This window comes from Hyperolius riggenbachi, chromosome 1 (genome assembly GCF_040937935.1).
Source record: "Hyperolius riggenbachi isolate aHypRig1 chromosome 1, aHypRig1.pri, whole genome shotgun sequence".
Classification (NCBI taxonomy): Eukaryota; Metazoa; Chordata; class Amphibia; order Anura; family Hyperoliidae; genus Hyperolius; species Hyperolius riggenbachi.
In genome coordinates, this window is record NC_090646.1 from 262,611,457 (window position 1) to 262,637,371 (window position 25,915).

Consider the following 25,915-nt stretch of genomic DNA (forward strand, 5'->3'; position numbering starts at 1 on the left):
AGGCAGATCCCCCCCCCCCTTTAGTGTATATATAGGGCTAGGCAGATCCCCCCCCCCCCCCCTTAGTGTATATATCTTCCTATATATACACTAAAGGGGGGGATCTGCCTGTATATACACTAAAGGGGGATCTGCCTACATGTACAAGACTAGCAGCTTATAGACACTTAGGGCCAGTGGCATAACTAGAACTCACTGGGCCCCCCTGCAAAACTTTGGATGAGGCCCCCTTGACCCTGCTGAACACTGAATAGGGACTGTCTACAAATCTTTGTCTGCAAAACTTTGTATGATTCCTTATCAGTGGCTGAGCAGATGCAGTCATTAGAAAAATTGTGTAGAGAGCAGAATTTGTTTTCTCTCCATGCCCTTAGTTGTCAGTCTCTGAGGACAGGGAAAATAAACTTCTCCCCCCACAGGCCCCCCTGCAGCTTCTGGGCCCCTCTGCAGCTGCATCCCTTGCAGGGTCTATTGTTACGCCCCTGCTTAGGGCCCTTTTACACTTAATCAGTTGCTCTCAGTTAAAACCGGAAAGAAAACTGATTTTCAAAGTAAGTCTCATGTGTTCCTATGGCTCCTTTCACACTTAACGCGTTTTAACTGAAATCTTCTTACCAATGCACTGCTATGGAAAAAAACGTGTACTAACGCACACTAACGCATAACAACTGATTAAGGCCCCGTTCACATCTCAAACGCGGATGGCCATGTGTGCGGAACGCATGCGGACATCAACGTGTACAAACGCACGCCATCCGCGTTTGTGTGCGTTGCGTGGCTGATCCCATCACTGAAAAGTGAATGGGACAGCCATGCGTTTTTACAAAAAATGCGTGCAGCATGCGTTCCCGGACCGCATAGGTCCGGAACGCATGCAGTGTGAACATCAGACATTGCACTCTATGCAATGTCTGATGTCGTGCGTGTCGGCCACCTGCACGCATTTCCAAAACACGGCTGGAAACGCGTGCAGTGTGAACGGGGCCTAGGTGTAAAGGGGGCCTAAGGGGGGCATCTGCCTATAATAGGCAGATCCCCCTTAGTGTATATAGGCTGCTAGTCTTGTTTATGTAGACAGATCCCCCTTTAGTATATATAGGCAGCCTATATATACTAAACGGGGGATCTGCCTACATATATATAAGACTAGTAGCCTATATACACTAAGGGGGGGGGGGGATCTGCCTATATGATACTAAAGGGGGGGATCTACCTACATACAAAAAGTGTGGGGGGGAAATCTGTTTTGACTGTCTATATACACTAAAGGGCGTATCTGCTGCCTATATACAGTTAGGCGTGTGTGTGTGTGTGTGTGTGTGTGTGTGTGTGTGCGCGTGCGTGCGTAGAGGATGAATGGGGGGGGGCACCAAAATCTGGTTACGCTCAGGGCGCTGTGAAACCTAAGGCCGGCCCTGGGTATATGTGCCCAATATATGTAGCCAGGGGTATATGTGCCCAGTATATGTAGTCAGGGGTATATGTGCCCAGTATATGTAGTCAGGGGTATATGTGCCCAGTATATGTAGTCAGGGGTATATGTCCCCAGTATATGTAGCCAGAGGTATAGATGACCCCAGTATATGTAGTCAGAGTTATACGTGCCCAGTATATGTAGGCAGGTGTATATGTGCCCAGTATTATGTAGGCAGGTGTATATGTGCCCAGTATATGTAGTCAGGGGTATATGTCCCCAGTATATGTAGTCAGGGGTATAGATGACCCCAGTATATGTAGCCAGGGGTATATGTCCCCAGTATATGTAGTCAGGGGTATATGTCCCCAGTATATGTAGTCAGGGGGGTATATGTGCGCAGTATATGTAGTCAGGGGGGTATATGTGCCCAGTATATGTAGCCAGGGGTATATGTGCCCAGTATATGTAGGCAGGGGTATATGTGCCCAGTATATGTAGCCAGGAGTATATGTGCCATGTGCCCAGTATATGTAGCCAGGTGTATATGTGCCCAGTATATGTAGGTAAGGGTATATGTGCCCAATATATGTAGCCAGGGGTATATGTCCCCAGTATATGTAGGCAGGGCAGGGGTATATGTCCCCAGTATATGTAGCCAGGTGTGCCCCTAGCAGGAGGGGAGCAGCGCAGAGAAGAGGGAGAGCTATGGGCACAGTGGGGAAGAGGGGCCATCTCCCCCCCCCCTTCGCTCACCTTGAGGCTCTCCCTCCCGCGCTCTCCCCTCCGGAACAAAGTGTTGTACAGAGGCTGGCAGCGGGCGAAACTTACATCCGTCTCGTTCAGGCGCCTGATGGATTTGCCGCTAGTCTGGTCTGGTCCAGAGACCAGAGCAGTGGCACCAGAACTTCCGGCGCTTGGAGCGAGATGGAGGTAAGTTCCGCCCGCTGCCAGACGCTGCACAACACTTTGTTCTGGAGGGGAGAGCGAGGGAGGGAGAGCCCCAAGGTGAGGGAAGGGGGGGAGACGTCCGCCCTTCTCCGCTGTGCACATAGCTCTCCCTCTTCTCTGCGCTGCTCCCCTCCTGCTGGCTGCACGGGCACGCGGCCAGGGGGGGCAGCGTGCGGCCAGGGTCAGACAGACGCCTGAATTTGCCATATGTGCGGACGCCCATGCTTACAGTATGTATTGTAGTCTAGGGCCAATTTAGAAGGAAGCTAATTAACTATCTGTATGTTTTGGAATATGGGAGGAACCCAGAGTACCCAGAAGAAACCCACGCAAACACAGGGAGAACATACAAACTCTGTGCAGATAGGACCCTAGCTGGAATTCGATCCAGGTACCCAACGCTGCAAGGCAAGAGCTCTGACCACTATGCCACTATGTACACAAATGGTATTATGGAATTTTCTTTGTGAGGGGAACTCACCCATACCTTTTGTTTGCAAGTGTCCCTGAGTAAGGTTATTCTTTAGTGGCCTTTTTTTAATCTGAGAATCTTCCTTCTCTATATAGGTTATCTAAAAATGACTCATAAAATCAGCAATGTCTCTCCCTCAATTGCTGTATGGCAGGCAGCATGGGGGCGGTCAGAGAATGGTCTGCCATTAGGGGGGCTTTAATGGGATGTGAGCAATTCTCCTTTTCCACGCTTTATTGGGGTGTAGGTGGCATCAAGAAAATGAGAGCTAAGTAGTTAGGCTAGATCTTAGCATTATATAAACTCATAATAGTAGTAAAATCAGAAGCTATTTCAGCAATATAATAATATGATATTGTGGTGCCTCATTATTTAACCTTTTACACATTTGGAAATCTAGTATACTGTGACAACAGATTTGTGCAAGTGCTTGTTTCTCTTCATATTCGCATTGACTGTGACAACAGACTATGATACTAGCAAAACTTTGCTTAACCTTTTGTTCATAGTTTCATAACACAATTATTACCAAAGACTTTCTTAGCTCATCAGCAAAATAGAATTGATGTACAAGGTCTTTCAGTATAGTGGCAGCCAGCATCCGCCCACAATTGATTCAATATTGTTTTTTTGTCATCCCTGGATTTTTCCAGATGAGCACTATTTACATAAATGAAAAAGCCATTCTAGTTAATTATTTCCCAACCGGGTTCAGAAAATGGTATAAATGTCTGCATGAGCCTTAGCTTCTTTAGGCTTCCAAGAGAACCCCCAAGACATTTGCAGCCATGAAGTGGGTCACTCTGATTTGTTTGTTCCTCTTCACTGCGACTGAGTCAAAGTCCCTGAATAAGAGACATCATGATGGTAAGAGCAATGCTGCAGTGCAGAAAATTATATGCAAACACATTTGCATTTAAGTCCTAGCTTACTAAAAAAATTTCCAGGCTTAGGGTCATTAGAGAGCATAAGCAAATCTGGCCTGTAGTATTTAAAATGTGTCTTCTAAAGAGTTGCCAACCATTGCCTTGGTCATGTAACACCGTAACCATAGTTGATAAAAGATTTGTGAATTAGCGGTTTTGTGCACAGTTATGTGATTGCATTCGAGCGTACATATTCTGTGGTGTGAACTTTATTTAGGCAGGGAACACACTTACGGCGCATTCACACAGGGGCGTATCTAGATAATATAGAGCCTATGGCAAACACTGAAATTGCGCCCCCCCCCCAGTCAGAGCCCCTTTCCCCTATAAAAACAGCATCCTTTCTCTAATACATGCGTTATGGTTGCTGTGTTTTTTGGCTCGGGACATTGCTGAAGTTACTTTTTTGGAAATCTCTTCTTATTCCCTCTCTGTCCTCTTTTCTAAGACTAAGCCAAGTGCGCCCTCGATACACAAGTTAAGTAGCCATGCTCCCCAGATAACAGAATGAATCAGATCTGAGGTCTGAGTGATGGGGATAGGCATGGTGGCACAGCAAAGGGGCATGCATGGCGCCCATGGTGCTGTGGCGCCCATGGCACAAGCCATGCCTGCACCCCTCTAGATACGCCTCTGCATTCACACCAGAAGTGCTTTTCTGAGCGTTTTGCGATTGATTAGCAGTTTTTAAAATAGCTCCTATTCACTTTCATTAAAATCGAGGTATCCCCTACACAGCACTGCAAGTGGATCACAACTATCTTGATAGAGGTTGATGTGCGGTGGCCATATCGGGGGTCCCAGGGGCTACATTTTGTTGTGGGGGGACCCAGGTTACCTTTACCCCGGGGCCCCCATGCTGCTTAAATTGGCCCTTCCTACAGTGGTCAATAGGGATGCTCATTCGGATTCCGCGGAAATGCAATTTCCGAAATTCCGATCGGAAATTGCATTTCTGCATCGGAATGCGGAAATCAGCAATGCAAGCGGCGTAGGCGGATTTCCGCCGGAAATCGTGGAAATTTCCGCCGGAAATCGCGGAAATTCCACCCGAATTTAACATTGATTTTCTCAAAAACTATAAGGTCTTTTTGCATCTTGTTCACAAGATTCGGTTTAATAAACCCTGAAAATTTGGTGTTTCTAGGACTTAAGGGGGCTTTGCTATTAACCGCTAAAGTCAGCAGATTTTTACTGTAATGTAAAATGCAGAAAATCTGCATCTGCCCATTTCCTGCATTTTACATTACAGTAAAAATCCGCCGATTTTAGCGGTTAATAGCTAATCCTAAAAACACCAAATTTTCAGGGTTTATTAAACAGAATCTTCTGAACAAGATGCAAAAAAAAGTTTTCAAAAAGACCTTATAGTTTTTGAGAAAATCTATGTTAAAGTCGGGCGGAATTTCCGCGATTGCCGGCGGAAATTGGTAGCTGAAAGCGGAATCGGTAATCGGTACATGACGGAATGCGGATTTACCGCGGAATCGGAAATTGGCATTCCGACCATCCCTAGTGGTCAAATTTGACCCAGGTGAGGGTGGCATTCTATTTCCATCTCTTGGCACTACACATCTAAACCATCCATGCCGCTTGCATGAAAAAAGGGTACCAGGAAAAAAGGGCCTGGTTGGATAACGAAATGGCACCGGTGGATAATAAAATCCTATTAACGATAAACATTGTTGTCGAACTTGGTTGCCAGTAAACACCGTTTTAAAAACAGACGGCAGATAATAATCAAAAGATTTTAACGTTAAAAATCGTTACATAATTCAACAATACAGCTTAACCCAACCCTACTCTTACACAGGACCCTCCCCTGGTGGTGCCTAAAACTAACCACTCCCCTGGTGGTGCCTAACATTAACCCCCCCAGTGGTGCCTAACCCTAACTACCCCCCCTGGTGGTGTCTAACCCTAACCACCCCCCCTGGTGGTGCCTAACCCTAACCACCCCCAGGTGGTGCCTAACCCTAACCACCCCCAGGTGGTGCCTAACCCTAACCACCCCACCTGGTGTTGCTTAAAACTAACCGCCGCCAGGGTAGTGCCTAACCCTAACCACTCCCCCTGGTGGTGCTTAACACTAACCACTCCCTCTGCAGAAACACCCTTTTAAACATAGAAACGATTATATCTTTGATAATGTAAAATCTGTACATACAAACAAAATATGACAAAAACTATAACGTTGCAAGGTTTAAAATGTCAACATACTTAAAAAACTGTAATGTTCTAATGTTGTTAACAATATTTATCGGGCACCCTTTTTTCGCCCTATTACCGATAATTGTATTAGAGTGTACGGCGATGCCCTTTTTGCCCACTAGCTGCCGTGCCCTTTTTTCCTGCTACCATCCATGCCAGATCTGCAGCCCAGGAAAATCATACATACATAAGTGTGTACTTGTTTCCCTTTACCTTCACAGTGGAGGATAAAACTGTACTCATTACACATCGGGGCTATCCTCATTTTAATATTTTGTGTATACCAAAGCACCACATAACTACAATATTTTCAGACTGTACTTTAAGAGAGCTAATTTCAGATTAGTTGCTCTTGCTTACCTTGCTTCATTAGTTATTGTTTTGCATCATTAAATGGGCACACTTAAGGTACATACACACTTCCTGATTTTAAGCCCAACTTGTTGTTTGAACGACAAGTTGGACGTGTGTATGCGCAGTCGACTGATAACAGCTGGTTTGCACAATCCGCTTGGTGGATCACTTGGACCAACTGTCGTTCAAATGACTGTCAAATCCGTATGTGTGTACAAACGACTTCTAGTTGTTTGTCTAACTAACAGACGTTCAAACATACAGTTGTTTGATCAGTCATTTAATCTAGTCCATTGTTCTATCCAGTCCATTGTCCATTATCAAGTTGGTAAACCGACATGTAAATCAGGATATAAGCCCCTTTGTTGGTCAGTGTGCACAGTACGTTTGAACGACTTGTGGTTTGCACTTTGTATATTTTTTATAGTCTTTATATTTTTTATAGTTTTCTTTATTTTTTATAGTTTTGCTCATGATTTTCCTACTCGGGCCATGATTTACTAAACTTAGCTCCTGCATTTTCCCACAGTCAATGATTTCTCATCTTATTTACAAAATACCTTTTCAGCACTTACAAGTTGAAAAGTACTAAAGAGTGGGTAAAAAAATAATATCAAACCTAAATTAATTTGAGACAACTTGTTTTGAGTACTTTTTTTTCCTTGTTGGGGCTTAAAGTTATTTTATTTATCACCTAGCAAAGTGAAAAACAAAAACAGCAATGGTCCTTATTAAAAAAAACATTTCTTTTAAATTTTCTCATAGGAGAAATTTCCACACCTTAACAACAAAACCTTTTCAGCAGCCAGCAAGCAAATAAGTACTCAAAATACCTTGTGTTGAATTAACTTAAGTCTGATATTACTTTTCTTCACTACTTTTTAGTCCTTCTGCTCTTGCCAGGGACTGAAAACATATTTCGTTAAGATGAGTAAACTTAAAGAGAACCCGAGGTGGATTCTAAGAATGCTAACAGCACACAGAGGCTGGATCTGCATATACTGCCCAGCCTCTGTTGCTATCCCGATCCCCCCTAAGCCCCCCCTGTGCTCTGCTATGCCCAACTTGTCGTGTTGGACGTGTGTACGCGCAGTCGACTGATAACGGCCGGTTTGCACAATCCGCTTGGTGGATCACTTGGACCAACTGTCGTTCAAACGACTGTCAAGTCCGTATGTGTGTACAAACGACTTCCAGTCGTTTGTCTAACTAACAGACGTTCAAACATACAGTTGTTTGAACAGTCGTTTAATCTAGTCCATTGTTCTATCCAGTCCATTGTCCATTATCAAGTTGGTAAATCGACATGTAAATAAGGATATAAGCCCCTTTGTTGGTCAGAGTGTACAGTACGTTTGAACGACTTGTTGTTTGCACTTCAAATCTTTCAAACGACCAGTTTGAACGACGATCAGGCGTAAAGTTGGACCTGTGTATGCACCTTTAGTTCCAGTTCCATTACTGCAAACCTCTGAGCTCTGATCACATGATCACCTGAGTAGCTACAGGAGAAAAAGGGAGGGCAAGGGGGAGAGGGGGCACCAGCTTTTTTTTTTTTGAGAACATACAAGCCAATTCATTATTCATTTTTAGAATGCTATAACAAGAAGATTGCCCAGCTACAAATATCTGAGCAGAAATACATCTATAGAATGGAGTATGCCTGGTACATGTAGTGCAGAGCTTTTTTATTTTTGCAGTTTAGGAGGTTGGAGGTTTATATTTTTTGTATATTTTTTATAGTCTTTATATTTTTTATAGTGTTCTTTATTTTTTATAGTTTTGCTCATGATTTCCCTACTCGGGCCATGATTTACTAAACTTAGCTCCTGCATTTTCCCACAGTCAAAGATTTCTCATCTTATTTACAAAATACCTTTTCAGCACTTACAAGTTGAAAAGTACTAAAGAGTGGGTAAAAAAATAATATCAAACCTAAATTAATTTGAGACAACTTGTTTTGAGTACTTTTTTTTTTCTTGTTGGGGCTTAAAGTTATTTTATTTATCACCTAGCAAAGTGAAAAACAAAAACAGCAATGGTCCTTATTAAAAAAAAACATTTCTTTTACATTTTCTCATAGGAGAAATTTCCACACCTTAACAACAAAAACTTTTTAAGCAGCCAGCAAGCAAATAAGTACTAAAAATACCTTGTGTTGAATTAACTTAAGTCTGATATTACTTTTCTTCACTACTTTTTAGTCCTTCTGCTCTTGCCAGGGACTGAAAACATATTTTGTTAAGATGAGAAAACTTAAAGAGAACCCGAGGAGGATTCTAAGAATGCTAACAGCACACAGAGGCTGGGTCTGCATATACTGCCCAGCCTCTGTTGCTATCCCGATCCCCCCTAAGCCCCCCCTGCGCTCTGCTATGCCCATTTCGTCGTTTGAACGACAAGTTGGACGTGTGTACGCGCAGTCGACTGATAACGGCCAGTTTGCACAATCCGCTTGGTGGATCACTTGGACCAACTGTCGTTCAAACGACTGTCAAGTCCGTATGTGTGTACAAACGACTACTAGTTGTTTGTCTAACTAACAGACGTTCAAACATACAGTTGTTTGAACAGTCGTTTAATCTAGTCTATTGTTCTATCCAGTCCATTGTCCATTATCAAGTTGGTAAATCGACATGTAAATCAGGATATCAGCCCCTTTGTTGGTCAGTGTGCACAGTACATTTAAACAACATGTTGTTTGCACTTCAAATCTTTCAAACGACCAGTTTAAACAACGATCAGGCGTAAAGTTGGATGTGTGTATGCACCTTTAGTTCCAGTTTCATTATTGCAAACCTCTGAGCTCTGATCACATGATCAACTGAGTAGCTACAGGAGAAAAAGGGATGGCAAGGGGAGAGGGGGGCACCACTTTTTTTTTTTTTGAGAACATACAAGCCAATTCATTATTCATTTTCAGAATGCTATAACAAGAAGATTGCCCAGCTACAAATATCTGAGCAGAAATACATCTATAGAATGGAGTATGCCTGGTACATGTAGTGCAGAGCTTTCATTTTTGCAGTTCAGGAGGTTGGAGGTTTATATTTTTTTGTATATTTTTAAGTGTCTGTCTCGCCGTTCCCTGTCTCCTCCATAGCTCCGGTCCCCGCCCGCGTTCCTTCCCCCCAATCAGCTGGGAGGGAAAGGACGCAAGCGGGCACCGAAGCTATGGAGGAGGCGGGGAGCAGCGAGACTGACACTTATAAAGTAAACAGCCGGCTGCGACACGCTGTGTGTCGACAGCACGGCTGGGTGATCTATGGGGGAATAGCAGAGCACAGGGGGGCTTAGGGGGGATCGGGATAGCAAGAGAGGCTGGGCAGTATATGCAGACCCAGACTCTGTGTGCTGTTAGCATTCTTAGAAGCCACCACGGTTTTGCATACAGAAAATTGTGTGAAATTACTTCATTTGCTGTTTTTTTTTCCAACACTATCTATGGCAAGTGAAAGGCAATTATTGCATATTCCTGAAAACTTTTTGCTGTTTTTTTTTCTTATTTCTTTCAATTATTCTTGACTATCATTGCTATACACTTATATGTTATGGGTAACCTTTTTATTATAGTTATGATAAAATATCTTTGTTTTTTAGATGACCATCATGCGACAATTGCTGAAATGAAAAAACTTGTAGGAAAAGATTTCATGAGTCAAATGTAAGTGTTCTGATCATATAATCATTTGTTTTTCTTTGACTGCAAGCAGTGTAAGATTTGAAAACATATTTTGTAACATAGTTCAGTTGATTAATTAAAACAATGCAGAATTAAGGTTTTCAACCTCAGTTAAGCCTGTGTCAATGCAGACATGTCCATTTTCAAATTACTGTACTATGACATGCTCTGTTAAGAGACTCTTTTCAGTTGGTCGCTTATAGTTACTGCATTTTGTATTTGCTCTACCTGCTCATAACGCTTTAACTGTCTTTTTAAATATCTCTAAATACTTATTTAAAAAAAGAAAGGTGTTAAGGTAGTCACTCCATATTAGCCTTTAACAATCACACTGCACATTTCCTTTATCTAGTAAAGAAAATGTATGTATCATCAGAAACATATCAATGAGTGAACACATGCACTTTCACTCGGTAAACAGAAAATGACAGCAGCACAGATGTCTATATAGTCTGGTACATGCAGTCACTTTTGATGTGTAAAAGAAAATAGAGCAAAGGAACCACTCCTTTAAAACCCCTTTATTGCTGTATGGGTAGTTGCAAATGGGGAAGGGTACTAAAGGAAAGCCTGACAGCTGTTTTGCAAGCTTGCTGCTTCTTCAGAGGTAGTAGATCAGTTCTACTGCCTCGGAAGAAGCGAGAAGCGAGTGAAATGGCTTAGCTTTACCACACACTTTTTTTGTAACTATCCATACCACAATAAAGTGCTTTTAAAGGAGCAGTGCCTTAGCTCTATTTTCTTTTTCACATTGAAATTATCTATTGAAGAGCACGCTTTGGGGTCTCCTCCCAGCTGCATTTGTTGCCGGTATACTGTCCTTCTCTGCACACATCCACTTTTGGTTACCCAATGATTGGCCCATTTTACCACTTCTGTGTGGTATGACAGCTCACCTACAAAATTTGTGCATGGTATTCACAATCTGTTGGCCCTCATGTTACATTGATGTGGTGTATCAGGCTTATAACACTACACAACAACATCACCAGTTTTAGGGAGTAATTACCAGGCCCAAGTGCTCTCTGTAAAAGTACTTTATCATTTACTACAATACAACAAACAATGCCTTTCTCAATCTTACACAGCTGCCTGTTCAAATAATCAAGTGGCATTTTAAAGGAACAGTGTGATGATTAATATTTTCCCAATGTATACAATAATTGTGAATTGTATTTTGTACTATACCTAATAAATAAATGAATCAACAATGCAAATCAGTGCACTATACATTCCCTTTAAAGGGAATCTGAAGTGAAAATAAACTTATGATATAATGAATTGTATGTGTAGGACAGCTAAGAAGAGTGGCACTGGCACTATTAGATTATTGAACAAACACCATAGGATCAGCTGTAAGGAGCTGTGACTATCTAGTCCCATCTTCAGCATCAGTGCAGTGCATGCATCACTGCCTCCCCAATGAGGTTTTGAGGAGTGTTAGTTTTCACTAACAGGGGAAAGAGTTAATACTTGTTACACTTTTACTGCTATCTGTATCCCTGTCAGGAAGAATTAAACTCCAGTCTTGTCTTGAACTCAGCTGACACAGAAGCAAAGAGTGAGTTTGGTAGCAGGAAAAAAAGGTACCGGCTGAGGGGGGACCAAAAGGGCGCCACCATAGACTCTAATGCAGTTATTGCTAATACGGCGAAAAAAAGCAGAAAAAAGGGGGCCCGATAAATATCGTTAAGAACTTTATCATGAGTTGGGTTTCCACTGCCTTTGGGATGTTTCCTCTAATTTCCCAGAAACTCTCCATTACCTGCACAGAAAATAGTAAAAGCTGAAGAATTTTCCTATTTTTTTTACATAAATAAAATATTTCAGGTGTTAGATACTCAAAATACTCTGTCAAATATACATTAGAAACAACATACTATCACCACTGTATTTAAATCCCTGTCCTTCCCTGCTAGACTATGGACCTTTGTACCACCTGGTGTGTGTGCGTGCGTGCGTGTGTGTGTGTAAGAAATAAATACAGTTGTTGTTATAAGTTTAAAAAATTAAAGTCTGTCCATGATGGCAAGATTTGTTTTGTTTTTGCAGTGTGTTGGCAATGTTAGCACAGAGGTTCCAAAGATGCACACTTGAAGAAGTTCGTAAAAACCGGGATAAAATAATGACTTTTGCTCAGCACTGCATAGAACATGAAGAGGATGAGAAATGCAAGCACCCAATGGTAAGCACTCCTTCATAATCTGCTAGTACACCCCATGGAAATTGCCAAGCACCTGAAGAGAGGGTTTTTCCACTCCAATTTTTTCGAAGTACTACATAGTTTATGGATGCCTGCACAATAGGCATCTAAAAGCCCCCAATGCAATGAAATAGTCTCTCATTTCCTCAGTCACTTCACATTAGTCAGAAGAATTAGGATAATTGCATTTATAGGTTAAGTGGATCCGAGATAAGCTTTTACTCATTGCATAATTGCATTCGTTACATATAGTTTATAGGGCATTCCTCAAGCCAAATACTTTTTTTTGTTTTGTTTTAATACCCTATTTCCCTATAAACTAAACAAGCCTCGCCCACAGCTCCTTCAGCACCTAGGCACTTTGAGATCCATGTAGCAAGGGCTTATGGGAGCTCAGTCTGGGAAGGAGGAGGAGCAGGTGTTACTAGCAAGAGGTTTCAGAGGCAGAGGGGAGGAGGGAGGAGAGGGGAGTGATGTTTTCACAGGCTGAGGGCTGGAGATGCAGAGCAGCTTGAATGTGTGTAATGGTCACAAGCAGAACATGGGGGCTCTCATTGTATCACAGGAAGAAATAATTATATACTGTTGAAGCTGTTTGCAGCTAGATTTACAGTGTAAACCAGCTAAACTTTAGATAAGATAAATAGACAAGTTACTTAAATAGATAAGATAGACAAGTTTTTCCTCTCGGATCCACATTAATTTTAACAGATTCAGGGTAGGCTTACAATGTAATCATATCTTCTACAGACTCTCTTCCGGAGTTCTGTACATAACAACTTGTGAACATTTAGATATCAGAAAGAGGCACAGAATTTTTCTCTTCCTTGGTAGAACTCAATTTGTATTTTAATACCATGTACATCAAAAAGAGACATAAAGTTTAATATACTAATACAAATCAATGTCATTAAAATGTAAAGTTACTTTCGACAATGTGATAAAGCCTCTTGAGAGCTTTTCACATACCTGGGAAAGTCTATGGTGCAAGGACTGTAACTGTGTGCACCATCCCTTACCTTCTGACATCATGCAGCTAGCATAACACAGTAAAGGGGATTTAAGTCACAGGAAGAATCTTTAACTTTGCTATTTAACTTTAAAAAAGACATCAACTGCGGCTCATCTGAAATGTAACAATCAAGCAATCTTTACTAGAAATGTCTGTCCATTGGATATTAAACACATATACCAATGAATTGCTATGCACATCTTTCAGTATAATAATTCAAATAAGAGAGGGTACTGTGCTAAAAAAAAAGGCCAAACAATCTCAAGAAACACACACCAAGAAAGCATTTTTGTAAGGATTCCTCCTGTGGTGTGTTCTGTCCATTGCGGTGGAGCCGCAAATGGACAGTTCTGGCTTATGAGCCTGCATTCGGTTGTGCATTCGCAATGAGTCACATTGTCATTTGCAAGTGCTCTGCAGTTCTGGGCAGCTCAGAATGCTGTCATCATTCCATCAATGGCTTACTACAGCTGAGCTGCAGCCAGATAGCCCTGGATTTCCTGCATGCATGTTGTTACATAGTACTGCATGCATTTGTTATCATAGTCTTTCCGCTAGGTAATGGTAATCAAGCCAGCTCAGGATTGAATGATTACCATTCAGCTTTGTGGAGATTTGCATGCTTGCATACATTGGCTGATGTCAGCATAAAAGTCTGCCTCCCCTTTTAGACCTCGCCCGTCATAGTTTCAGCTCTGTCTAAGCTGTGACTGGGTCTTTGATACTGTGAATAATATTCCTTGTCTTGTTACTTTCTAGTTCAGTTATCTTGTGGAGCTACGATTATATATTTTCCACGGGGACATATATACGTACTCCTTCTAGTGTAGAGAATTTGTATTGTTTGTATTGCCTAGTTAGTTCGCTGTATTGTTCCAGATCTAGCTAGTCTTCCTTGATTATGTTATATATTGGTTCATCGCCAATATATACATATTCTAGTCAGCGTTTGTTATTTTCCTTGTATTCGTGTTACGGTGATATATCAGTGCCGCTGATATATACGTACTCGAACTGTTGATATCCTGTGTTCAGCTAGTCAGTTTTTAGCACGTTTCGGTAGGTTGCGCTTAACATGATCACCCGTGCTTAGCTAGCCTAGTCCTGTCTTTGTGAGGTAGCCATTGCTGAGTTGCTATTGGTTACCTCACTCTTGTCTTTGTGAATGCTTGCTGTCACTGAGGCAGTGACTAGATTAGCAAGCATTCATTCTGTCAGCCTCTGTCTTCCTAGTCCTGTCCTTGCAAGGTAGCCATTGCTGCAGTTGCTATTGGCTGCCTCACTCCAGTCTGTCTTGTATCTGTCTGAATGTTTGCTATCGCAAGAGCAGCGCAACATCGCACTGCGCTGCCATTGCGTCTTATCAGAAGCCCAGAGCTGCAGTTGCTCTGGGCAGCCTGTGTAGCCCCTTTCATTATCCAGCTCTTAGTCTTAGGGCCTGTTCAGACTATATGCGTTCCTAGCCGTTTTCAGGGAACGCGTACTGGTACCAAAAACGCATAGAAACGGCTCCTAATGCTTTTGAATGGGCTAGTTCACATGTATGCGTATGAGACGCATACGTTTCTCATCCGCATTGCTGCACGCAGTTCTGTGCGATACGCATAGAAACGGACGCAATGAAAGTCTATGGACGCGTATCAAAAACGCGTACTATTGCGTTTTTAGCGTCCGTTTTCCTCTGCGGTTCCCATAATTCTTTTTTTTCCCCTGGGTCACGTGTTTGTGCAAAACGCAATAGAAAACGCATTCAAACGCAAGAAAAACGCATGCGTTTTTCAACTTGCGTTTCTTTGATTTTATACGCGTTCTACAAACGCAGCAAGTATGAACAGGCCCTTATTGTGCTGGGTGGTCAGAAAGTATGACCCCCCGGCATTATAAGTTTAATGCAAATTTGTAATCTAATGCAATAAATAGAGCATGTCATCAGTAGAAATAGATGGGTCTATCTGAATCATACAAACTATACGGTGGGTAAACAGATAATAGTGCCTCGTATACATTAATAGGTATACATGTACATGATCAATGGTAACAGCCACTTGTGGAAGCAACTCTTTGTTGTAGTATATAGCAAGGAATTGCTTTCACAAGTGGCTGTTTTTGACCATGTATAGCTACATCTATTGATGTTTATCGAGTTCGGTTTGTATTCTGGTGCGACTAATTTGAAATGTAGCTACAGTGATGGTCAAAAAAGAGTTAATCTCTTAGCAGCAACACATAAGGGGTGGAAAAAGAAATAGAACGTGGTGCCCCCTCCCAGCCCCGCGTTGACAACTTCATGTAGAATATGATGGGATATGGGAAGGAATTTGATGGAACGCAGACTGCTGCGGTTTAGTCCAGACTAGCTCCATCTGAGACTGCCACTGAAATCTAGCATCCCAAACCCAGTCAGCCAGGCAATCAAAAATGAATGATGTAAAATAATGCACAAAGCCTTGTGCTTTGCAAAATATTATAAATTCCACACAATATGCATGAAAAAATGGCCTTCAGTGAGTGCTTTAATTATTACATCCTACCGGGGCACCTCCAATGCTCCCGTATTAAATGATTAAGGAAAAAATGATTGTTGGCAACATTTCCCTACTTGGTAGGTAGCAGTTAAACAAAGTATTTGCTTTATGGTACTAGAAATGCCAATCTGTAAAAGTCAATAACAACAGCCATGGTGCATGAGATACTTACCATACCTATTTCCAAATTCAAGTCTTATCAGCACCACTTTTTGGCGTAACCTGACTTGTACACTCAGGTAGAGTAATTCACATCTGAGCAGGGGCATAACAATAGATCCTGCAAAGGATGCAGCTGCAGGGGGGCCCAGAAGCTGCAGGGTGCCCAGTGGGGGGAGAACTTTCTTTTCTCTGTCCTGAGAGACTGCTAAGGGCACGGAGGGGGAAAAAACTTTCTGCTCTCTGCACAATTGTTTTAATGACTGCATCTGCTCAGCCACTGATAAGGCATCATACAAAGTTTTGCAAACAAAGATTTGTAGACAGTCCCTATTTACTGTTCAGCATGGTCTTGTGTACAGCGCTGCTCTACCCCCAGCCTTTCTACCCCTCCCCAAGCACTGTGTACTGTAGTAATGCTTGAGGAGTCTGGGCACACAGAGAAAGAAAATTCTGCTCTCTGCACAATTGTTCTAATGATTGCGTCTGCTCAGCCACTGATAATGAATCGTACAAAGTTTAGCAGACAGAGACTTATAGACAGTCCCTATTCAGTGCGCAGTAGACTCTTGTGTACAGTGCCCATCCCCCAACCTATCTACCCCTCCCCAAGTGCTCTGTACTGTAGTGATGCTGGACGAGTCTGCAGAGCCAGTTCTGCTCCATCAGAGGTGGACAGAGTGAGTGTAATAAGCTGAGGCTGGGAGCACACTTGTCTGTCGGTTTTCTGTACGCGTTTTCTGCACACCATGTGTGTCTGTATGTGTGAAAACATGCACGTTTAATTACAGAAGTTAATGTAATTGATAGAGAAAACGGGAGCTCTGCTTTACTGTGGTCTGTTTTTTTATCTGCATGGGAATAACACATTCAAGTGTGCACTAGCCAACTGAATAACATTGGATCTCATTTTACCTGTGCAGACAGCTGGAAAGGCAGAGTGGGAGCCCCATCCAAAGTTTTGCATGGGAGGCCCTGTGATTTCTAGTTACGCCCCTACATCTGAGCGATATGTCCAAGCTACCTATGTAGCTATCCTTCACACATGAAGTCTTGGTGGGACAAGTTGAGGTAAACCCAGGTCTATAGGAACTGCGCAAGGCCTGTGGGGCCAGCTTAGGGATGGTCACTGCATCCCGCGGAATTGCATTTTCCACGATTCAGAGTGGAAATTGGTCATTCCGTTCTGTTTGGTCAGAACAGAATTGCTTTTTCAATCAGGCGGAATTCTGAAATTGCCTGTGAAATTCCGCCAGTTTTACACCTTGCTTTACCACATTGGCCATAGCCCCTTAAGAGAAAGTGTCATTAGGGCATTGCTGTAACTTAGATTGTAGTGTAACTATTTCAACTAATGTACTCTTCCTAAACTTAAAGATTGTATTTCAAACGTAAGCAGAGTGGTGCAGTGGAAGTGTGCTGGGCCCATAACCCAGAGGTCGATGGATATAAACCATCCTCTGCTAGGCATGATTTCATTTTTGCACCTCGCTTTATCGCATGGGCAAAACGGTTTCCATAGCCCTGTAAGAGAAAGTGTAATAAGGGCCGGCCGTAACATAGATATTACGGTAGCTAAGACTACTCCTGGGCCTTTCTTGCAGTTGAAGAGATGAGTGAACTGTGAAACCACAAAAAAAAAAAAAAAAAAAAAACAGCAAACAACAAACAGAGAAGCTTCCCCATATTGGAGCATTGGATTTGGTAAAGTCTTAAGCCAATGTGTTGTAAGCCACAAGTAAGCTTTAGGTTAGCAGGAAGGGTTGCATGGCCACCTAGCTTTTCATCCTTCCCACCCTTGCCCTGGAATCTTCCAGACTTCAAATTGCTGTCCTTTGCTGTGTGTGTTACACCAGCATCATCCAGGGGGGCACAGGATCTTTCTGAAGTCTTGAATTGAAGCCTGTAAGCAGTATCACCATGTGTCCCACTGCTTTCATCTAGCAAATTAGGCAAATAAGCAAGCTCATTTTTATCTTGGGTATATCACAATGGTACATGCTAGGCTGGCTTCAGCATGTAGCATTGGTGGTATAGTGGTGAGCATAGCTGCCTTCCAAGCAGTTGACCTGGGTTTGATTCCTGGCCAATGCATGTGAGCTTGCTTTTGAGACCCTACAAATCCCTGGATAGGAGGAGGAGGAGGAGAGAGATTTTTTCCGCCGTTACAGTTTCTGACGGTATGTAGCAGTTAGGGAATTTTGTGCTGGCAGAATTCCGCAATTCTGGCGGAACGGAAATTGCACTTTCCGATCAACCCTAGTCCAGCTGTCAAACATACCTTTTGAAAACATTCATAAATAATTTTCTATTGTTTTTCTATATTTCATTTATTTTTTCTTATTTTCTGTAGATTGAAGTTTTCAACGACCAAGTTTGCTCATTTGACCATTTAGAGGAACATTACCCTTGGACCAAAGAATGTTGTGCCAAAAAAGAGCCAGAGAGAGACCAGTGCTTCCGAAAACATGAAGAAGAAGTAGGGCCATATGATAAACCAGATATTTCAGCCTGTAACGACTTTACAGAAAATCCAGTCTACTCCTTTGAATTGTGAGTGACATATTTACCTTAATTTTAATGTTGCTCATTGCCTGTGTTGTTAGTCAACCAACAAAATGTACACAAAGAACAATAATAACGTTGGTTCAATGTCTTTTTTTTCTTCATTTTAGTTTTACTGTAGAGGTTGCTAAAAGACATTCTGGCCTGTATCCACCAAGTGTTTTAGGCTTTGCTAAAACATATCATGACCTTACTATTCAATGTTGCAAAGCCGATGATAAGCGAACATGTTTTGGAGAACAGGTATGCCATGAAATTACTTGCAATTACATGATGTGTAAAAAAAAAAATGATTTGCATTAATACAGAGGCTGTAGACGTAGAGAGCAGTGGTGGACAGCAGCAAGCTTGACTTAAAGATTGCGGTGCATTTAGGGAGGGTGGTTTCAGAACTTTTGAGTTATGGAGCAGGAAATAGATGTGGTATATTTGACCCAAAGAGAGTGCAGTCTAGTACGAGATGGATGAACCTGGGGTGAGAACAGGACATTTCTTTCTCCTTCTAGGCTGGAACTTGCTTCATATATAAATATTGAAATTAAAAATGTAAAGCAGGCATGATAATATCTTTTCATAGCTCTCTCTTATGGTAGCAATACATGGTACAATTTTTTCAATCAATCTTACCATTTCTATGTAGTATAAGGGTAAATTAAGTGAATATACTGATAGGATAATTTAGGCAGTTCCCTTATTTTACATAGAAATGGTAAGATTGGATGAAAAAATTGTACCATGTATGGCCACCATTAGAGCTGGTGTACACAGGCCTATGATAGCAGCTTGCATTCAATTAACATTTAGTCGAACATCAGTTGGTTAGTAAACGGCAAACATGTCCTTGCCCTTAACCAGAGCCCTTAACCATCCTGAGGCAAACTTGTAAGGATTTGCGGCGAACCCAATTTTGTAATTATTGTACTGCACCTGACAATTTGCAGTGCACGTTATAACTGTAGTACGATAAACAAAAACAACCTCAGTATAGTTACTTACTTCCTGTATTTTCTCAACTGCTCTACTCCTTTCACTGTGAAGGGAATAGAGTGGTTCCCCTGGTAATGGTGCATATACAGGAAGTATTTCTCGTAATGCGCTGTTACACGGGAGATGCTTTCCTCCCTTCAGTGCAGCACAGTGGGTCACCACTGATCTGAGGTCTTGTGTAGTAGCCAGGGGGCATCCAGGTGAATGCCCAGGCGGCTGAGGCCATTCTTTTTCACTTTCTGTTTGTCCTGGCACCGCCCCCACACTTCCACCATCTGAGGAAGTAGCCTCACTTGGCATCATGGGCAGCCGGGCCTGCCCTTAACCCTTACTGACACATTCACCTATAAGTGTTCTGTGTTTTCTCATCCATATGCCACGCATGTCAGATGTCTGAAAGCTTTTTAATACAAAAACTACTTACACCTGCAGTAGACATCTGTAGGAGTTTTTTGTTTCCCCATATTCCTTTGCCACGGATGTCTAAAAGGCATTCAGCACAGTGTCAACTTTCTACTTTACTTGAAATATGCAAATATTTCAGCTCAGATTTATTTGCACCTTAATGGCAATTCCTAATACTGTAACTAATTTGGACTTTGGTGCATGTAGATTTGGGAAAGAAAAGCAATCAACACAATTCTAACATGGCTGGCACTGGTATTCAGCTTGTGTTAAATAGCTGGCAGTCGAAGGGTTATTATCTTTAATGAATACATCATATACTATATTAGCTTGTGTGCAATGTTGTTAATTTGTGTGCTAAAATGTATTTGTTCATTTACACTATGTATATTCTGTTTGTCATAGACTAAATGTTTTTGCTCTGCAGATGGCACCGGTAAAAAAGATGTCCAATTATATATATGATCTCCAGCGCCACAAATGCCATATTCTTCATTCATTCAATGAAAGAGTTATGAAGTCACTGTAAGTGTATTCCTGTGACTTGTTTTGAGGAAGTTTGGAGTTTGTTTGCCTTTTTAGAAAATGTATGCAGACTGCACTACTATTTCCCCAATTTATGTAATTATTTTAATTTCAACAGATATGCCCCACATACTCATGTAATCCCTAAAATATATACATTACTAATCAAGCACCTTACATTTATATCAGTGTTTGCCTAACAATCCCAAATACTTTCCTTTGTAGGAATATAATAAGAGATGTTCAGATCACTCTCTCTAGTCTATGGAACGTGAGAAATGTGACAGGCAACACATTTGCAGTCTTATTTAATAGTGTCAGTATGTGGTTTATAGAGGTATAACATGGACAACATTGTAGGTCCATGAGAGTGTTTATATCATTTTTATGTAATGGTCCATATGATGCATATAAAACAAAAATGATTAGCATCCTGCTCAAAAACACCGCCTAAATAATGATGTATTATAAACAAAGAGGAGTGGTGGATATGTTCAGCCCATGAGTAACTGCAGCCTTGCAGTTGTAGAGTACAAGCTTTAAATCTTGGCCAGTGCACTACCTGTACAGGATCTTCTCAAAAAATTAGCATATTGTGATAAAGTTCATTATTTTCTATAATGTACTGATAAACATTAGACTTTCATATATTTTAAATTCCTTACACACAACTGAAGTAGTTCAAAGCCTTTTATTGTTTTAATATTGATGATTTGGGCATACAGCTCATGAAAACCCAAAATTCCTATCTCAAAAAATTAGCATATCATGAAAAGGTTCTCTAAACGAGCTATTAACCTAATCATCTGAGTCAACTAATTAACTCTAAACACCTGCAAACAATTCCAGAGGCTTTTAAAAACTCCCAGCCTGGTTCATTACTCAAAACCGCAATCATGGGTAAGACTGCCGACCTGACTGCTGTCCAGAAGGCCATCATTGACACCCTCAAGCAAGAGGGTAAGACACAGAAAGAAATTTCTGAACGAATAGGCTGTTCCCAGAGTGCTGTATAAAGGCACCTCAGTGGGAAGTCTGTGGGAAGGAAAAGGTGTGGCAGAAAACGCTGCACAACAAGAAGAGGTGACCGGACTCTGAGGAAGATTGTGGAGATGGAAGGATTCCAGACCTTGGGGGACCTGTGGAAGCAGTGGATTGAGTCTGGAGTTGAAACATCCAGAGACACCGTGTACTGGCATGTACAGGAAATGGGCTACAGGTGCCGCATTCCCCAGATAAAGCCACTTTTGAACCAGAAACAGCTGCAGAAGCGCCTGACCTGTACTTGACACTGGACTTCAGGCATTTTGGCATTTCCCTCTCCCCAGTCTTCCTCCAGACTCTTGCACCTTGATTTCCGAATGACGTGCAAATGTTGCTTTCATCTGAAAACAGTATTTTGGACCACTGAGCATCAGTCCAGTGCTGCTTCTCTGTAGCCCAGGTTGGGCGCTTCTGCCGCTGTTTTTGGTTCAAAAGTGGCTTGACCTGGGAAATGTGGCACCTGTAGCCCATTTCCTGCACACACCTGTACACAGTGGCTCTGGGTGTTTCTACTCCACACTCAGTCCACTGCTTCCACATGTCCCCCAAGGTCTGGAATCTGTCCTTCTCCACAATCTTCCTAAGGATCCGGTCACCTCTTCTCGTTTGTGCAGCACTTTCTGCCACACTTTTTCCTTCCCACAGACTTCCCACTGAGATGCCTTGATACACCACTCTGGGAACAGACTATTCGTTCAGAAATTTCTTTCTGTGTCTTACCCTCTTGCTTGAGGGTGTCAATGATGGCCTCTGGACAGCAGTCAGGTCGGCAGTCTTACCCATGATTGCGGTTTTGAGTAATGAACCAGGCTGGGAGATTTAAAAGCCTCAGGAATCTTTTGTAGGTGTTTAGAGTTAATTCGTTGATTCAGATGATTAGGTTAATAGCTCGTTTAGAGAACCTTTTCGTGATATGCTAATTTTTTTAGATAGGAATTTTAGGTTTTCATGAGCTGTATGCCCAAATCATCAATATTAAAACAATAAAAGGCTTTGAACTACTTCAGTTGTGTGTAATGAATCTAAAATATATGAAAGTCTAATGTTTATCAGTACATTACAGAAAATAATGAACTTTATCACAATATGCTAATTTTTTGAGAAGATCCTGTATGTGTTGGTTTCCTCTGGGCAATTCAGTGCTTTCTTCTCACATTCCAAAAACATATTAAGAGGTTAAGTGTCTTCCTCTAAAAATTGGCCTTAGACTAGGGATAATAGACTGTGACTATGGCAGGGACAATTAATGTCAGCACTATATGAATGTACTATAATAATAAGACTACTCTATATAATGCTGGCCTTACACTCCGTGATTTTGATTGATTTTCTGTTAGATGTGATATAAAAGTATGAAGCCTGATCATTCACACATGTGTATAGTGTTCTCAGAGCAATGGGATACTGGGATAACCGATGGGGCTAATGGGATAAATGATTTTCTGCATTTATCACTTTAATCTTACATTTCTGACTACATTGGAATTTCATTAAAATGAGTGGAAATTTTTACATTGTGTAAGTTTTCCATTTAAATAATTTCTAAAAGTGAGGATGGAAAGGAGTGAAAAAAATGGGTCCTATTAAATGATAGGACAATCAAATTGCAATTCATGTGGACACATTTTCTATAGTGATACATCTGTGTTTAAGGGGAACACATACATTCTCTCCTCTCTGTCTAATCAGAACAATGTCAAGAGTTTCCCAGAAGTATCCTAAAGCAAGTTTTGAAGATGCTAGCAAACTGACTATGGAATTTGTACATGTGACTGAAGACTGTTGTAATCATGATGCAATCGAATGTATGACTGATAAGGTAAGCAAACTAATTGCTATTGTAAGGATCCCTCCTGCCGGTTGCAGTGGAGCTGTAACTGAGCAGTTTTGATTTCTCTACTTGCATTCGGTTGCTTGGTTTTTATTGCATTCACAATGAGTCTAATTGCCATCTGCAATGACTCTGCAGTTCAGAGCAGCTCAGGATGTTGTCATTAATCCACCTATGGCTTGCTGCAGTTGAACTGCAGCCGGATAGCTCTGGATTTCCTACATGCATGTTGTTGCATAATATGGCATGCATTTGTATTGAGTCCTTTCCATTCACAGTCAACTTGCAGCCTTCAATCAGCCTAAGGGCTCTTTTCCACTATAAAATGCGATCGCGTTTCAATTTCCACCATGCGTTTGCGATTGCGATTGAGCTACTATACTCATTATAGTCCAGCTCAATCGCATACAAAACGCGGCAGGACGACGATTGCGCTTTGACCAAAATCGCATCGCAATCGGATCGCACTAATGGAAATTGCTGCTGCAGTTTCCATTAGTTTAATGTACCTTGCGATTTGCGATCAGAAGCAAATCGCAAATCGCAGGCTAGTGGAAAAAGGCCCTAACACAGGATTTAGTGATTACCATTCAGCTGTGTGGGAATTTGCATGTCTGCTCTCATTGGCTGATGTCCATAGAAAAGCCTGCTCCTCCTCTAACACCTTGCCCGTCATAGCATTCAGCTTTGCCTTAGCTGGTTGCTGAGTTCCTTGTGAGAAGTATATTGTATTGCATTACCTTGCTTTGATTGCTTGGACGTTCGCTGCACCCGCAGGGGTACAGTGAAGTCTTTCCCATCCTGATAACCTGAACACTGCCTTCACCACGTTGGTGACTAGTAGTATTCCTGCTAGTTCTGTTTCTGAGGATGTAACTGTAGCAGCGGTTTTTATCAGTTATGTTCCTTCCTGTTTGTCTTGTCTGAGCCCGAGTGGATGTTTGCTATTCCTGGGGAAACAATTAGATTGGCAAACAATCTATCTTTCTGTTGTCTGTCTTTGTTTACTCAGTGTGGCGGACATCAGATGCTCAGTGCTGCGGTCGCACTGAGCAACCATTTCTGTTTTGTTTATTGTGGCGGTTATCGGAAGCTCAGAGCTGTGGTCGCTCTGAGCAATCTTGCTCCCTTGTTCATAGCAGCTGGTGTGATCTGTGTAATCTCTTCCACAAGGGCATTCCATTCTATTACCTGATATCACCTAGCTGCATAGTCTTGCTTTGCTCTGGTGGTACTCTGGTTTTCCCGGCCTCAGCCTCTATATCTTGCACGTTAAGACCTGGGGGTAACCAAAGTCAGGAGACATATTCAGTGTCCTGTACAAGCGGGGCCTTTTCTATAGGTGAAGACCGTGGACGGAGCTCAGAGCTACGTCACTAGATTGGGGTATAGTGGCTGAAGGAAAACGAGAGCTCTGCCAGGCATTACAGCTATTTTATTCTCAGTCCATTGGATTGAAATGTCTGCATGGTAACTTATTTTGTGTTTAGTCACTATTTCACAACTCATCTCTCCCATGCTAATATTTTTGAATCTTTTCTTTGTTTGGGTTTACTGTGTAAGAAAGCATAAGGTACAATGTACAGTAATAAATCTGCAGCAGAGCTGATCAATGGGATGCTAATGATTCTGGCTTGCATGAAAATTGATTGTAAGTTGGCATTGGGCCAACCAGTAATGGCAGGACGTGCATTTGATTGGCCCAATCCTAAAGGTGTGCATTAATGACACAATCTAGTATAGCTGATACCTCTCTTCCCAAGAGAAATCTTTACCTTTTATCGAATAGGTCATCAGGGGGGGGGGGGGGGGGTTATATGGCTGATATTGTGGTAAAACCCCTCCCACAGTGTGATGTCAGGACCTAGGTCCTGACAGTTTCCTGTTTGTGAGCTGTGTTGCATTGTGGAAAATAAAAGCTGTTTCCAACTGCCAAGCAACCAGTATCTACAGTATATCTGTGCTTATTTATACCTATCAAAAAAACAAGCCTTTACCTTGATTGTGTTCAGCGGGACTTCAGCCTCTCTCCCCGGCAGTGTGGGGTCTTTCCCTGGCCGCCGGGATCCCCATGTCCCCGCTATTCTTCCGGGGACCCGGCGGCCAGTTGGAACGGCAGAGCGGCGGTGGCGGCGTGACGTCATCGGGGACGGGGCTAATATTTAAAACGAACTTCTCTATATTAGAGAAATATAGAGAAGTTCGTTTATATGTATATTAGCGCCATCTTGTGGCCAAAGTGAAAACTGCACTGAAGCCCAGGAAGGAAAATTTTTTATTCTGCTGCAGATCTCCCTGCCAGAATGATTTTTTCAGGTTTTATGGTCTGAAAGAGTGGAGAAAATTGCACCTCTTTTAGACCCTAAAACCTGGAAAGAATCATAACGTCAAGGAGGTTAAAAGGAATCGGACAGATTAGAAATAATCATCCGATTCCATTCGTTCGGACCGAAAGTTGCACCGTGTGTTCCCAGCATTAAAGTCCAAGGGCTTGATTGATCAAGGTGCGCTGCCAAAGCAGAGCAGCTTAATGTGAAGGAGTGCCCGCTTTGCCTGCCTTACATAGCAGCGCTTGCTGCTATGTAAGGCGTGTGCCTTTCTTAGTTACAACTATATAAATTAACATAGTAGCGGCCGTGAGTGAAGTAT

The 25,915-nt window shown here is 42.0% G+C and overlaps 1 protein-coding gene across 1 annotated transcript in view; it reads left to right on the plus strand.

The window, feature by feature from the left end:
- The first annotated feature begins 3,575 nt into the window (after positions 1-3,575).
- The window catches only part of LOC137504874 (albumin-like), a 40,637-nt gene continuing 18,297 nt past the window's right edge, over positions 3,576-25,915 (plus strand). The window contains exons 1-7 of the mRNA XM_068233471.1: positions 3,576-3,704; positions 9,929-9,992; positions 12,063-12,195; positions 18,263-18,462; positions 18,585-18,717; positions 20,294-20,391; positions 23,125-23,254. Of these exons, the coding sequence (XP_068089572.1) occupies positions 3,626-3,704; positions 9,929-9,992; positions 12,063-12,195; positions 18,263-18,462; positions 18,585-18,717; positions 20,294-20,391; positions 23,125-23,254 (837 nt within the window). The 5' untranslated portion in view covers positions 3,576-3,625. The remainder of the gene's footprint in view (positions 3,705-9,928; positions 9,993-12,062; positions 12,196-18,262; positions 18,463-18,584; positions 18,718-20,293; positions 20,392-23,124; positions 23,255-25,915) is intronic.